Source organism: Anopheles gambiae, chromosome 2 (assembly GCF_943734735.2).
Source record: "Anopheles gambiae chromosome 2, idAnoGambNW_F1_1, whole genome shotgun sequence".
Taxonomy (NCBI): Eukaryota; Metazoa; Arthropoda; class Insecta; order Diptera; family Culicidae; genus Anopheles; species Anopheles gambiae.
In genome coordinates, this window is record NC_064601.1 from 8540655 (window position 1) to 8556748 (window position 16094).

The 16094-nt window shown below is 43.6% G+C and overlaps 1 protein-coding gene across 9 annotated transcripts in view; it reads left to right on the forward strand.

The window, feature by feature from the left end:
- The window catches only part of LOC11176012 (protein couch potato), a 158625-nt gene that overhangs the window by 129503 nt on the left and 13028 nt on the right, over nucleotides 1-16094 (forward strand). For 3 of the 9 annotated variants that reach the window (XR_009764758.1, XR_009764753.1, XR_009764757.1), the window contains exons 3-8: nucleotides 3372-3503; nucleotides 3684-3746; nucleotides 6078-6225; nucleotides 7339-7544; nucleotides 12960-13198; nucleotides 14936-15409. Coding sequence is in view for 3 of the 9 variants with exons in the window: in XM_061643806.1 (XP_061499790.1) it covers nucleotides 7536-7544; nucleotides 12960-13198; nucleotides 15416-15827 (660 nt within the window). In the remaining 6 variants the exon portion in view is untranslated. The other 6 variants (XR_009764754.1, XR_009764756.1, XR_009764755.1 and 3 more) reach the window with 6 other exon arrangements.

Sequence of the window (16094 nt, forward strand, 5' to 3'; positions counted from 1 at the left end):
GTTTATTCATGCTACTTAAAACTACTTTGCGATAAAAACTTGCACAAAACCCGGCCATAACTAGGCTTGCCACTTCGCTTTCGCATGGTTGATTGCCGATCGAGGTCCAGCTTCTGCATCGGTGTCGGTGGATGAAATTTTAATCGCCTGCTAGCCTTTAAACACTATCAGGATATCCGATAGAGGGCTACCAGTTTCTAATTTTCCCACGCTGACCACACTGCACGATACGTGTCTGGAGTGTGGAGGAAGTTAATTGGAATTGGGCCCGTCTACGGATCGCATCGGTGCCGTCCATAAGGACGAGCATAATGTGCAGCTAAAGCGGCCGGGCCATGTACTTTGCAGTAGAGCGATGTAGAGCATTAATCGCAAACCATGTTGTATGCCACGTACTACTGAAACCGAGCTACTTGAGCACGCACGCATTGCCACATTCCCCTGCCTGCCGGTACGGCCGTTGACCAGCCGGGCCGGCCCGGTCGGCCTGACTGCCGACTTTTGCACCCAACCGTCAGGCGTCAGGGCGTGGGAAAGTTTCATTTCAGTATCGTAGTTAATAATTAATTTCGTTTAAAATGAAACGATAACAGGGCATACCAGGTGCTCCATCCCTCTGCCAGACGCCCTCCAGGCGACGTGATGAAGGGCAAACAAGTGTTGTGGGTATTAGCCCTGGAGGGCTTTTGTTAAACATGGGGAATCGCTCGTTCGCACCTTTGCTTTTTGTTTTTGTGTGAGCGTGTGTGGAGAGGGCGGTGATGGGTGGTAAGGATTAAACATGACGCCTTGCTACAAAACCCAAGACAATTGAAAGTGAATGAATACGTGTATGTGCGCTTATGTGTATGTGTGTGCTTGCACGTCGTCTGTAGGCCTAAAAACTGTCCAAAGATGATGATGATGATGTACGGTGAAACCCACTTCAACAATTTGCTATCATGATGGGATATGGAAGGATGCGCTGTGGTATAGAATTTGTTGCAAAGGTGTGGTATGGAGCAAATTATCGTCAGGTTACGATGTGAGATGAGTCTGGGCGGGGATGCTCGAGCTGACAAGATGTCTAATTCATCAACCCATGAATTATAAATTGGGTATCAGCTTCATCTATTGTTAAGCTATATTTCTCAAGTTTTGGAAATTTACGTATCATCACGTTGGAAGGATTTGAACAACTGATTGGTTCTTATCATAGATCTACGATTTCTGCGAACATGTGCTCAAAATTACTTCAATTTCACGGGAAATTGTATTTTTCCTTTCAATGTATCAGCTAAGAGCGATTTAAATAAACAACATAGCTTAAAACAATTTGAGATAATACTTTCCAACAACACATTTTAATTATTTCAAACTTAGCATTTTCCCTATCACCTTCCTAATGCTTCCTTAATCCACCATTTTGCCATCGTTTCAATCATCCACCGTAACGAGGAAAGACTTTTGGCTTTAATCTTCCATCAGTCAGTCTGGTGCGGCTCTTTGCACCTCATCCTGATTCGTCGCTTATCGGAAACGAATTATCTTTACCCCACAGCCAAAACCTATCTATTTCCACATCCTGCGTACATCGACACCGGTAAGCTAGGAAAGCGTTTAAAAGGCACGAAAACACTTGTCAAGATAAAGATCTTTATTGATATTCCCTGTCCGGTTTTACCAAGAACAAAAAACATAGTCTCTCTTCCATTCCCACCCAGACGGATAGGACACTCTAATGACGAACGTAAACGAACATCCCGAAAGACAATATACCAACATAGAGAGCTCTGCCGAGGAACAAAAAAAAAGTTAGAAATAATAAACATTGCCGGTACGGATCGGACCAACGTCGGGAGCCTTTCGGGAGCCAATTGGGAGCAAAATAGGTACAAAAAAGCAAGTTGCACGACTTTCCGCTGCTGTTGCGCATGAGATGGTACGGGTGTATATTGAGACGAAGTTTAAAATAAAGAAATGGAAGCAGAGAAGGCAAAAACATGTATTCCCTGCTTGCCAAACCAAAACCACAGCGTTTCGATGCGGAAAAGCAAGTTGTTTCGTTTTGAAATTAGATTTTTTCCACACAAAAATTAAACAATGGGGCTTGGGGGCAGCGCGATAGCACAGGCACACCACGTTGTACCACGTTGATGGTCAAATTTTGGCCACAAAATGAGTGTTTTCTTTACCGTGTGTTTGTATCCGCCTATCCGTCTCCCGGTCGGTGCACAAGTATGGCCCGAGCCTAGCTTTTCGTCGTTAGCGAGCTGGGCGGAGAAGGCTTTCGGGGCTTATGTTCTGCAACTAAAGCGTTTCCCACCACAAACTCGGGCTTGGGGGGCAACGTCCGAAACAACACGTTTGCCAGCACGTTGCTCTATTTGTTATGGCCTCGTTGGTGAAGCAAAAGTTTTTCGCTTCCTTATTGCGGCTCGGAGCAGCGGAAGACGTTCGAACTTTTATCTCTTGTAGACGATGTGCTGCTGTATTAAAATTAGCGCAACCAGCTGTAAAGGTACAAAACAAATAATAAAATACTAGTCAAGAGTGACGCCCTCTTTGGACGTGTTTGTTGGCTGCTTGAATACAGTTGTGAAAAGTTGTTTGAGTAAATTGTTACATTCCACACTCTCTCGTTCTCGTTGCCATAAACCAAAAACAGTTAAGAAACATTTCTTGCATTTCGCTACTGGAATTCAAGCTAAAATTTAACCAAACCACCAACTTCAAACCAAAACTTTGAAGATGGATTTGTAAGTTCACTCGCTCTCACCCTAAACGATAACACAGATCGAAACAAAAAAAAACCCATCATCGTCTCGGCTCTTTATCTGGGTGTTTCGTGCTTCCCAAAGCTACGTGTTCTTATCAGTTTAGCCGCCTTTGAACCCACAAACAAACAAAAAAAATCATGGAAATTCTATCTTCCACTTTTCGCACCATTCCGGCCACGGTTCAAAAACAGAACGCTCAATGAGCGTTTGCATCAAACAGATTTTTGCTGCTTTATTTGGGAGGGTAGCACCATTACGGGGCAGACTAACATGAATGAATACATGCAGGCAGCACGATCATAAGGAAGTTTAGGCAAAGTCGCAACCACCAACAAAAACGTATCCTTCAGCACGTCGAATGATGTCGAAAACCCCCTCCCTAAAACCCCTAGATGGATCTTACCGATTGAGACGGGATGCTTTTTGCGGAGCCTTTGTATGGACCTTTTTTTTGAGAACCACCTTTACTGCTTCTTTTTGCGCACGCCAACTGGCACGACAGTGTGATAAAACTCCTACATCAATTTACTGCTAACAATATGCAATCCCTCGCATCTCACGCATCTTCATTTTGTATCGTTTTTTATCTCTCTCTCTCTCTCTCACACACAGGTTCGTACCCTCTTCGTCAGTGGTTTGCCGATGGATGCAAAGCCGCGCGAACTCTATCTACTGTTCAGAGCCTACGAAGGCTACGAAGGTTCGCTGCTGAAGGTTACCAGCAAAAATGGAAAAACGGCATCGGTAAGTCCCATTATCGAGTTTTGGGGTAGTTTTTTGTATCTGAAACATTTGCTTCGACACTTTAACCTGTACGAACAATGGAACCAAAAAAAAAACATGGCCCCATTCTTCCTTTTCCTACTGTTGTTTCTTTCCTCTACACAATAATGTTTTACACTGTTTCGTGTTCACTCCTTGCAGCCCGTCGGTTTCGTTACGTTCAACACCCGAGCCGGTGCAGAGGCAGCCAAGCAGGATCTACAGGTAAAGTCGACCGTTTCGCACCACTTCCGTACCTTTCCGTCCGGTTTTCTCTGACTACAAAACTTCACCTAATATACCCGTTTGTGCCACAACCAAATCTAACTGAAACCCCGGAAAAAAAACTAACCCCACTCACCGTTTTCACCCTCCTTGTGTTTTTTTTTGCTAGGCTAATGTTTTTACTTACTTTTCGTTATGGTTTTTTGTTATTAATTTTATTTCGGGCTCTTCGTACATGATCGGGCAATCTTTGGCTCGTGCACCATCACCACCACCACCACCACCACCAACTAACCCCACGGTCATGCCGACCAACCATCTCACCAAGCTCTGAAAAGTATCTTTTGAAGCTTTAATTTCGCCCCGTTGTGTTGATCACCTAGCTAGGTGGATTGCGCAAGAGTTGTGCCTCAAGGCTAGATAGCATATTGGTTTGGAGAGAAACAGAAAAACACACGTGCCCAGTAAAAACAGCATTTCCCACAGCGTGCTAATCATTTTGCAGCAAACCTCTTTTGCTCCTGGTCCTTACATTCCTATACTTCAAGCGTTTTTTTTTTAATTCTATTGCCCTTTGTTTGAAGAAGAATGTCCCTTTTTATCTCGCTCCACTGAATGGATACGTATGTGTGTGAGTGTGTCCTTTTTTTCACCCACCCTTAAACTACTTGTTGATCGTTGAAAACTTTGCACACCGCCTACACACCCATACATCACCACACCGACACGTTCACACATGATTCACTCTGTCACATCGAACCGTCACCAAGGATCAAAGTAAAAACGTTCTTCCGAGAATAATGCCACCTACACGACCCAAAGAAACACATACACACACACACGCACACTTAACATCGTTCTCCCTTTTAATAGCCCAACACTTAGAAGTACTATTGACCCGTCTTAAACAAAACAACAAAAAAAGCGACGAAAAAGCGCCACCGTCTTCTTTGAACATCTCGCAGAAGCATCTTTTACTTGCGCTCTTGCCCCGGAAAAGGGGGGCCCCACTTCAACCCACCGGTAAAGTTAATAGTATACCAATGTAAAGCCGCACGCCTACACACGTACAACCGTATGTATTGGGGTAGGGATGTTTTTTTAAGGTTTTCCCTCTTTCTCATCTCAATCGATCGTTTCTTCGAATAAAAACGGTTGTGAGAGGAAGGAACGTGAACACAAGCATTTGTGTGCACTTGTCAAGCCACTGAGCTTGATGTTTGATGTGATTTAATCTGATTAGTCTTTTTTTACTTTCGTTTCCATTGAGCTCAATGGGCAACCTCCCTTAAGTGGTGATTGATTTTAGCACACTTGTACACAATCAAGCTGTGACATTTCTACTCTCCTATCAATGCCATCGCGCCAAAATATCTTGAAGAGAAAATAGCACTTCAACACATCCGCTGCCTGGGAGGCTGACACTATTAGCACTTGTTTTTGTATGTTTTCATTTAATCTTATAAGCTTTTTCTCTCTCGAAATTTCAAATACCATACTCAAGCAAGCCTCTTCCATGGTTACAAAATCAACAACCAAAATGCTACAGCCCATGCACGATTCCCCCTTACTCAGGCTTCCTAAATTTTGCATCATTACCTTCATTTTTGATGTTTCGTTTACTAATCGCCTGAAATGTAATGACAAAAAAATATGTTAAAGTCATTTCAATAATCCTATTTTAATGGTTTCTATTTTTAACCCATACATTTTGTGATTTTATGAGATTTTTCCATTCCTAACGTTTTTGTTTTTAATTAATTCCATTCTCTCTAATCTTGCGGTTATAATCTTTTGAAATGGTTCCCATGAAAAGCTTATTTAATAATTTAAAACTAATATATTTTTTAATTACACCCTACAGTCATTTAAATGTAAATTACTAAAAAAAACTGTACATTGATGCATTTTATTTACCTGTACTTTTCCCATCTCTTTCTCTCTCTCTCTTCCTATTTATCTTTTACAAAATAAAATAAAAACATATGGACAAAACATTGCTCCATTACTTTTTGTTATGATGCCATATCGCCGATCGATCGATCAATCATTCACCTTTGTCATTCGATGGGAAATTGGAACTCCTGTTTTTCTTTGCAACATCAACAAAACAACCCACACCGAACTGCACTGGTACAAAAAAAAAACTACGAAACCCAATTTCACCGCGCGTCACAACAACCCTTCCTATCTGCCCGCAAATGCAAATCGTTTGAAATCGAAATCAAATGTACCTTCCAAAACCACCTCACGTGCCAACCAAAACCAAAAATCGGAACGCAAATGCAAAAATCAACCACACACAAAAAAAAAACAATATAAATCTTGCAGCAAGGTGTACGCTTCGATCCCGATATGCCCCAAACAATACGCTTGGAATTCGCCAAGAGTAACACTAAAGTCAGCAAACCAAAACCACAACCTAATACAGCGGCCACAGCTGCACATCCTGCATTGATGCACCCACTTACTGCTGGACGTAAGTACTTTTTTTTTCGTTACATTTTCTTTCCCGCCTCCCACATCTTGTCCTCTCCTCCTTCTCTCTCTCTCTCCCGAACTACTTGCTTCCCTCACCAAACGCCCGTCGACCGATGACACTAGTAAAGCAAAACGACAAATCCTTGGGGTTGGAAAACCAGGGATTAGTGGAGTGCGCAGTACTCCTCGCTCCCGGGCTACATGATGATATGCTTATACCGTGTAGTTGCACTTGAGTGTTGTTTTTCCCGCCTCTTTCTGGTTGTCGTTTATACAACTCTTTATCCAAGCTCTCTGGCTAAGATACAGTTGAGGCAAGAAAACATCAGAAATATATTCTTCATCTCAACAACTTACACATTGCTGCATACGTTTTGTTGGGGTCCCGTAAAAAGCTTTCCATGCCTTCCTTATGGCAAAAATGTCATACATTTTCCGCATAAATGTCTAGCAACTATTACGATGCACATTTAGTATTTGTAGTAATTACCCCCAATCCAAGCAGAACGTAAGATCCCCGTACCTGTACATTTTTGTTGAAATAAAATACCATTAGACAGGCAAAGCAAGTGCACGCAAACACCGATACACTAACTTGTATTGCGAGTCGATCATTCGTAAGCAGCACCAGTAGCCAGAAGTGCAACCATGCACCACCACAACCGTCGTCACCACTGTTGTGCTGCTATAAACTCACACACCTACCCTTACACCGACATTACATACACTGCGAACACACATACACACGTGCGTGCACAAAAGCGCTCCCTCCTTCTCACAAAAAAACATACGCACCACGACAATATGGAGTGTTTGCGGTGCTTGAATACCCCGACCTTTTGTCTCCTGGTTGTGAAGAATGAATGCGTGCAAAAAACAAAACAAAACAAAAAATGTAGTTGCACCCGACACATTACCAAGTACACGGTCCATGTATAACTTCAGATTTGAGAGCAAAATGTAGCCAATCATAATGTATGTACACCGTATCCCGGCGACCGTTCGTATTTGGCTACTTCCCTTCCAACACCGCCAAGCCCTCAGTTTCCCTCCCAATCCCAATGTTGAGTGTAGTGGTTTTCCGTGAACTCTAACTGAATCTTTCTGTCAGACTTAGGTACACCGTTTTTTCCTGGCGGCCCGGAACTATGGCATCATCCGCTAGCCTTCTCGGCGGCGGCCGCTGAGCTGCCGAGTGCAGCAGCACTGCAGCACGCGACACTCGTCCATCCGGCACTGCATCCGCAGGTACCGGTACGGTCCTACCTCTGACTAAATACGGACAAAGTCCTCGAACAGCAGCAGCCGATGCACCAAGTAAGTACCAACCCGCCATCAAATAGTCTACCAATACCTTCATCAAACACCATCGCGCTTACCATTAACCATTACCTTCTAAGAACACACACTGTCCAAACGTTATTTGTCATCTTTTTTGTTGAGAGTATATCCCGAGCTGTTTGCTCGTGAGAAGTTGTACATTTAGTCCCCTTCTGTGTAGATATATTGTCCGCTTGTGTTGTGTCCACTTTACTTGTTCTTTTAATAATTTGCTGTTTTGCACCCAATAGTTTGTACAGAAGAAGTCGTACAGATAGCTCCGCGTGTGATATTGCACCCAGAGCTTCACTTATTGTTACAGAGCATTGCACAGATATTCATTCAAGTGATAGTATTTGGCTTTAAGCTCAACAAATCAGCCCAATGTTTTGAGAGAAGTTCTGATTTTGTTATGAGAGATGTTCCATAAATCCTTTATCAACTAATGAGCCTATCCCAGCATCAAATGATCGTTATAAATGCATCTGTAATTTTCATTTCTAAGAACTACTTTCGTGGTTAGAGCATTGCTCTGATTAGTAGCACAAAGAGCCTGCGTCCTTACCATTAGATATGATCATCTAGAAGTATTTATATAGCAGGATAAACAAGACCAACGATACGATTCCCTCCACCAGCAAAAACCCTTGTAGAATCACACTCTTCAGAATTTTTCATGCCACTCACACATTCATTCTGCCCACAGTCAGACCACCTCTGTCTCCAGTTTTGCTTTGTAACATCAGCTCTGTGGAATTCTTGCAAAAAAATATACACTCACACAAAAAGAAGAACAACGTAATGAGAGCAACGGAACTGCATTGTGATGCACACTCTCGTGATGAAGGCTTTGCTTGCGAGTTTATTCAACAACCCGTACGGATTCTATTTGCATCTTGAGCTGAGTTGTGTTTTTTTAGTATCGTTGTAAATATGACCCCAGTGCGTCCTCGTATACAAAAGGCGATCCTACCACCGTGCATCCTGCGGCTAGGAAATAATGAACCCACTTGGCCATTCCCGTGTTCGCAACGCAAACCATCCGGTGTCTAACCGTGATGCATGTTGTTTCCGGGCAAACAGTCGCTTTTCCTATGTACGTGTTAGCTTTTCTGTGTTATTCTAGCGAAAGATTTTTGTGCTTTTACTACAGATCGCATAGCTTATACTTTAATAAAATTGGTTTCATTTTCATTATAATTCATTGTTTCTTGCAGATAGCAGTTTACCTTTTTACCAAAAAGGGGGCGCTTTATGTTTTAGCTTTACGGTGTGCAAACGCATTGGGAAAACACTGTTTTATAGGGTCACCCGTACATCCTGTAGATATTCCTCGTATTGATTGAGTCACAGCTTTCGTTAAGTTCACCTCACCGTCAAGCGATTTTTGGTTCATTGTTGATCTGTCCTGGGTACCCTTTTAGTGCCTTCCCATCGCTCGTATTGTTCCTTTATCATATAGCGCGTATATAGACCCGCCGGAAAAAGGGGTTCACCTGTCGTTAAGTATCCTCATTCGATTTAACGACTAGAAATGAAGTCATAAAGCTTTATCGTATACTTAATATGTACGAGGGAAGACTGTATGGCTTATAAGTGAAATGGGCAATCCGGCCTTCTTTTTTTGGGTTGCCCAGTTGTTTTGCTCACGAAAAGGAATATTGCTTTACTGTATTCGATTCACAATCGGTGAACCCATTCCATAGAATGTTTTGTTCTTCTGTCTTTTCATATAAAGCCTATGCCTTCGACATATTTACAGTGCCATATTACTACTCACAACCATATTCCTATATTTCTGCGTTGCTACTTGGCCTTAGATTGCATAGTTAAATAAATGACAAAATTTCTTTTTTTAAATTCATTTCCCCGTAATCCTCCTTACATCAAGCAATCTATCAAAGCTAACTTGCTCTTGTAACTTGTATGCCCATTGTTATTCGTGTTTTTACTGAAAATTTTACCGCGCAGAGAGCAAAAATCATACCCGAGATTTAAAACTCGGCTCTCGGTCTCGCTTTTCCCTCCCGTGGCTCGTAATCCCTTGCCATTTGCGACTTTACTCTTTTCCCGCGGTACCCTTTGCGATCCGGATGCTTTGTGGGCAAAGGTGGCTCAGAATGTTCACCCCCTCTCCTCAGCACGGTCTCGGAAGTGATTGGAGCAACAACCTTACAGACGCAAAAAAATAGAACTCTCCCCAGCTTTCTCCTTCACCGGTCCCGTCTAGTGCACGTTCTATTGTTCTGTCTTTTGTTCGTTCCTTTCTTCTTCGTTATGCTCTCCGCTCGATCAGCCCAGAGACCTCATGCCGGAGATCATGAGAAAATTAAACAGCTCCAGTGCAAAAATTGTTTTATTTACGTTTCAGATGAAAAGCAACAAAGTATTCCATTTAGCTTTATGCTAGCACTCCCACCGGACCATTCGGTACAACGAGCACCAGGCACCAGGTGCGAGGTGAAATACGCGCGCAGTTTAAACGGGCGCTGGAAAACTGTACACGCTTGAAGATGAATTGTTTGGCTTGCTGCTTCTTGTTGCTCCGTTCTGCGGCGAAACCTTCCCGGTGAGCTTTACCCGCTGGCTCCGAAGGGCAAAAGTTACGCCAACGCGTCAGTTGAGATTAAATTCTTTGCCCATTGCTTAAGAAAGTATTTCCGCCCTCCTCGCACCTACGGCTCAATAGTTTTTCGAGCGTACCAAAACGGACCGCCTGACTGTGGAAAGGGCAGCCGCCAGCGTTGATGAAAAGTGGGAATTAATTTTTGAATTTAATGAAAATAAATTTTCCATCACACGCTCGAAGCGGGCGGCTATAGTTCATCCCATCAGTTCAGATCCAATCATCTTTGCCATAGCGGGGGGAAAAAATGTGTATACAACGACAGGCCGACGCTTTAATGGAGGCAAAATTGCTTCTGGCACCTGACAACCATTTACACTTTGGTGCTCGATGGCCACCCTTCCCTTGTTCGATGGATGCACTTTACGGGTGGAGGAAAATTAAAACCAGCCTTGTTACTGGTCAATGAGATGCCAGTGCAGCAAACTCTCTTCATTTAATCCTATTTTGGATCTATGGTAGAGAAATGAAGACCAAGAACTGCCCTCACACTCTATCCGTACTTAACGCCAGTAAAGGTGTTGATGATGGTTTCCAATCACCTGCAGCAATAAGAAGAAGAAGTAGAAAAAAGAACGGTTTGCTAACAAGATTGTCCCACTTTCTCGGCTACAATCCTATCCAATAAGCTACGTGGCCAATGGTGAGTACCTGGTGTAAATCCCGGTCACTTCGGTACCACAGCCCCCGAACATTCCTAATGATTGCCCCGCAATTAATAATTCTCAAATCCTTCCGATACTTTCAATCGAACGGATGCCTTTAGGGCTCGTGGATGGTTGCTCTTTCGGCCCCTAGCCTGTTGCAAAAACCAAGCACGGCCATATACTACCATTTCGAACATGGCCCGTTGATAATCGATACCTTCACAGAAAGGGAGTGCGGAAGAAGATTTGCAAAAAAGGAGAAACTACTTTACTGTCTTCCACACCGGATTAGATGGCCTTCACCATACACTTCCACTACGCACCGGAACGGCATGAAGCCAAAAAAGATGCTCCACAACTGTCCTCTCTCAGTCGTCGGTTTCCAGTTAAGCAGATTTTGGTCTCCACCTTTCCCTCTCTCCCAACGCTCCCCATTTTTCCCCCACGATCGGCTCAATCCCCAAAAACACCCGGGAAAACCACCCGACCAATGAACAAGTTTTGCCCTTAATCCGCATTATGGACGGACCTTTCGCTCCTGCTCATGATCAGGCAATGGGAGATGGGTTCGATGACAGATTTTATGATTCGTTTGTTGTTCGCTAAGCAGCTTGTCGAACGAGATGAGCATCGGCCGAGGACCGTGCACACAAAAAAACGCGGAGACCAAATTTCAACAGAAGGACTTTTGTTTTTAGCTTCTTTGTCGCTCGCTTGTTTTTTGCTTGCTGTGGCCCCAAAACCGGGCCGGCAAGTTGGCCTTTTTTTCTCTGTGCAGCGAAAAAGTGGTCGAAAATGGTTTACTCGAAACGATCATTAAAATCGTCCCACCACTCTCCGATAAGGATCGGTTTAATCGACGGAGGAAAATTAAATTCTCTAATACACCAATGTGGAAAGGCTTTCCACAGGCCGTAAAAAAGCATCGTGAAGGGATGCCCCATTCATCCCGTCTCACTTTAATGCTGTTTTTCTTCCTCTCTGTCCCTTAAAATTGGACACGCTGCCAAACGGTTCCTGGGATTTCGTGCTTTTCCGCTCCCACATATTGTTAAACTTTTTGCGCCTGCCCTTTCTTTTTGCTCCGAAAATGCACCACTCTAGCATTGGGTTCGAGCGAAAGGCTTTCCACCAGTGCGAAGCTCCACTGCAATGGAGCGTAAATTTGGCTCATTTGCATAATAATGAAGTTTTAATTAAAAGTTACACTCATTCTCAGCACTGGCCTTGTCGAATCTCCTCCCCCTTCTCCGCCCAAGCCGAGCCGAGGCCAAGCGACACTTGTTTGAGTGTGCAAAGTGGCCGGAAGTGAGTCGAGATTTCGTACTCCCGGGCATGCGGAGATTTTCGGAGCAACCAACGACAAAAAAAAAGAGGGCAACGGGGGAACTCTAGGAAATATTTTGTCTGCAGCGTTCGACAAACTTTCGTGGTTTGCGTGCAGTGCGGGCAAATATATTACGAATGGCGGGAAAGACCTACACCGGGTGTGGGCCAATTTATCTTTTTCTTGGAATGTAACTGAACGGAAGTTTTACAATGCTCTGCTTCTTTCAGTCGAATTTCTGTAAGTTAGTTAGTGATTAAATATTCATATCAAAAAACTTCTAAATGAAAACTGTTGTTTCACCCATATTTAATCATTATATACCTGCTGATGGTGGGGGGGTCCCATGGTACAGTCGTCAACTCGAACGACTCAATAACATGCCTGCCATGGGTTCAAACCTAGAATTTACCGTCCCCCCGTAGCAAGGATTGACTATCCGGTTGCGTGGTAATGAATTAAGTCTCGAAGGATGTTACGGATGTTACGCCAAATAGAAGAAGAAGATACCTGCTGATGTTTGACAGTAGAATCGAAAAGCTAAGCTGATGATTCTAAGGACTTTCAAATGTACCAAACAATTCGCTCCATCTTGTTGTTTCATTAGGCTCTCAAAACGATGCCATTTCTTCCCAATTCCAACCTTGAGGCTATAAAAAGTAGTACTGCTGCATACTAATTTCGCCCTTCTTCATCCACAAACAAAGATCCATCTTTCTTCTTCCTCAATTTCTAACTCTCCGCCTTGTCTAAGTGTGTGTGTGTGTTTGTGCCTTATCCTCTATTTGTTTTACCTTTTTTTTTAATTCTAGCAGCAAATTCAAATGCCGCACCCGTCAGCAATACATCCAGCATCGATGCATGTGTCCGCCGGCCTGCCTGCGAACCACTTTTTGCCCAGTCCGGCCCTGGCCAGTCCGGTCGGCAGCACTGCCGGCGGCAATCAGCCACCGAACCCGCCGCTAGCCGCCAATGCTCCCTGCTCGACACTGTTCGTTGCCAATCTCGGACAGTTTGTATCCGAGCATGAGCTGAAAGAAATTTTCGCTAGGTGAGTTTTCGCCTCTCATTCCCCGTCCCCTCTAACCACTCTTTTTTCCACCCTGTATTGTGTGCCCCCTTTCCCCACCGTCCCCCTTTTTCTCCGTCTCTTTCTCTCTTTCTCTTGGTTATCCGTTCGTTTGTTTCCATCTTTCATTATCTTCATCTATCAACCTGTTTAACCCCCCCCCCCCATTCTATAGTGTTGTGATTGTTCTTTTTGGGTTAGTTTTTTTTTCTTCGGGGGTTTGGTTTCTTGGTTTTCAAACACCAGTTGTACCTTCGCCACGATTTATGCAATCGGTGTGTTTTGCGGGCCTATTCAGTTTGGTCGGGCTTTTCAGTTTTTCTTTCCCCCATTTGTTTATCTACTAGCCACTGGCGACTGGTGTATTCCGGAAGACAATCCCAAGTTGGGCTGTCGCTCAAGGGGTAAACGATTAATCTCCGAGAACTCATTGCCCCAGCCGAACCAATTTACCGCTTTTATTTTTGACTCTGTTTCATTCCATTCGTTCTGGCTATTTGTGCGTGGGTTTATTTTTACTCGCTACTGTTCCGGAGTATTTAACCCTTTTTCTTGGTTTAGTTTTTTCCCCCCCAAGATGATTTTTGCAGAATTTTGTTCCCTTTTCTACCCACCATAGACAGATAGTCGAAACCAACGAGACGAAAAAACGCAGAGAATTGCATGAAAATCTAAAAAAAGAAAGTACTCTATGTCTAACCGTCACAGTCCATTAAAAGTAAACAAAGACGAAAGCCAGAGCAGGCCATTTTTATTCTTTTGTATTATTCACCCAAACGAAATTTCTTTGAATGTTTCCTTCTCTGGGATTTTTCTTCAGTTGTGGCTTATCTGTTGAACTGTTCTGGTACAGCTAAAATGTGAGGTTTGGCAGATGTCTATTTTTATGTTTGAAACAAACTTTGAGATCGATGCAATTGATTGATTCAAGTATTAAAAAATAAAACCAAAAATCCCTAACCATTAAACAAAAACAACAACTAATAAATCCAACAAACTGTAGTCAACCCCTTCACCCTTCACTTACTCCATATTTATATACATATATAAATAGATATATTTAACAGAACGCAATTTGTTTCTATATATATAGTGCACACCACGTTTAAACCTATATCGATGAAATATTTCATAAAGAAAATCCGTAAAACTGCATCCCCTGTTCGTTTCACCAAATGTTTAACCAAACACCCAACACATTCACTGCATCCCAACAACTTAGCTCTCTCTCTCTCTGTACGTGCAATCCGATAACTAAACTATTCAATTCTACTACTTTCATTCACTGTTCACTCTCGTGTCCCCTCTTGCTCCGTCTCCCCCCCCCCCCCCCATGCTCGCCTAGCTAATAATGAAGCAACCAAATTCATCCAAACCATCAACAAGTTTTGTTTTCTCCCGCACCCGTCCTCGTTTGAAAGTGAATGATCTGTACACTCTGTTTTCCTTTAGTGTTTGATTCGGAATGCTTTCGTGGTAACTATTGTTCAATTTATTTTTTCATGTTTTTTTCTTCTTCTACTTCTTCTGATTCCAAAAAATCCCTACCACACTCATCTCACGTGCAAAATTACCTTGCTCTATCTCTTTCTCTTTCCCCAACCTTCTCTTTCTTTGTTTTCCGTTTGCTTCGCGTCTTTGCGGACGTGTTGTAATTGGTTTCATCATTTTAAATTGTTGGTCTTACTCGCCTTACTCTAACTGTTCTGAATCGAAAAGATTTTAATGTGAGACCAGAGGCCACCAAAGAAAACTGGGTACGGAAGAGGGAGGGAAGGGGTAGGCCACCATCACTCTCAGCTCGCTGTTCTCGGTTTCCACTACTAGTATTCGCCTGCCCTGTATGAATGTTTCGAAACAAACAAAAAAACCAGCAAAAAAAAACTACTTCTATTTGAATTATGCACCGTTTCTAACACATACTTCCTTGTTACCTGTTTTCCATTTTATTTCCATCGCAACGACAACTCGTATCCCTTTAAAATTGCTCCTTTTATCACTTTCCTCTTTACATCCAAAATTGTTTGCGTTATTTTCTCTCCTCATTACGTTCCTAATTCCTCGATCCATCTCGTATGTGTTTGATTTCCTCCACGTTCTATTGCAAATTATCGTTTAAAAAAATCGTTTTAAAACCATAAAATTCTGCACAACTATCCCCCACCAACCACCACCAACCACCAACCACCACCACCACAGTCTGCCTGGCTTCTGTCGCCTTCGTTTGCACACTAAGGGTTCAGCAACAACAACAGCTGCCACCGCCGCCGCTGCTGCCGCCGCCAATATCAACAACCAGAGCATCCTGAACGGCCTCTATCGCCACTGCACCAACCATCACAGCCAGCTGGCCACCAGCAACGGTACTGCACTCACCTCCACCACCACCACGCTTGTGAACGGGTCGGGCGGTGGTGCTACCCCGGTACCGGTTGCGTTCGTAGAGTTTAAGGACGTGCTCAGTGCGGCGGCAGCAATGACCGCTCTGCAGGGCAAGTTTCTCCTGTCGTCGGACCGGGGCGCAATGCGCATCGAGTTTGCAAAGTCGAAGATGGCCGCCGACATACCGTCGCACCAGTTCTACGCACAGAATCACGCGCAGCAGAGAGAAGTATGTTTAATCCCCCCGATCCCTCACTCCATTGCCATCATCATCACCACCACCACCACTATTCCTCATCCACGATCAAGGATCGGTTGTTGGCAGTTCGCGGAATTGGGGCAAAAATGTATGAAAATTATGAGTAAAAACCAACCAACAATCGATCCCTCCACCGTTGCCCACAAAACCAACCACAGCCTAGTAGAACATGTAAACAGCAACTCACCTCGCGCAATAACGAATGCTTCTGCCATTCCCTTGATTTCGCTTTTGAAC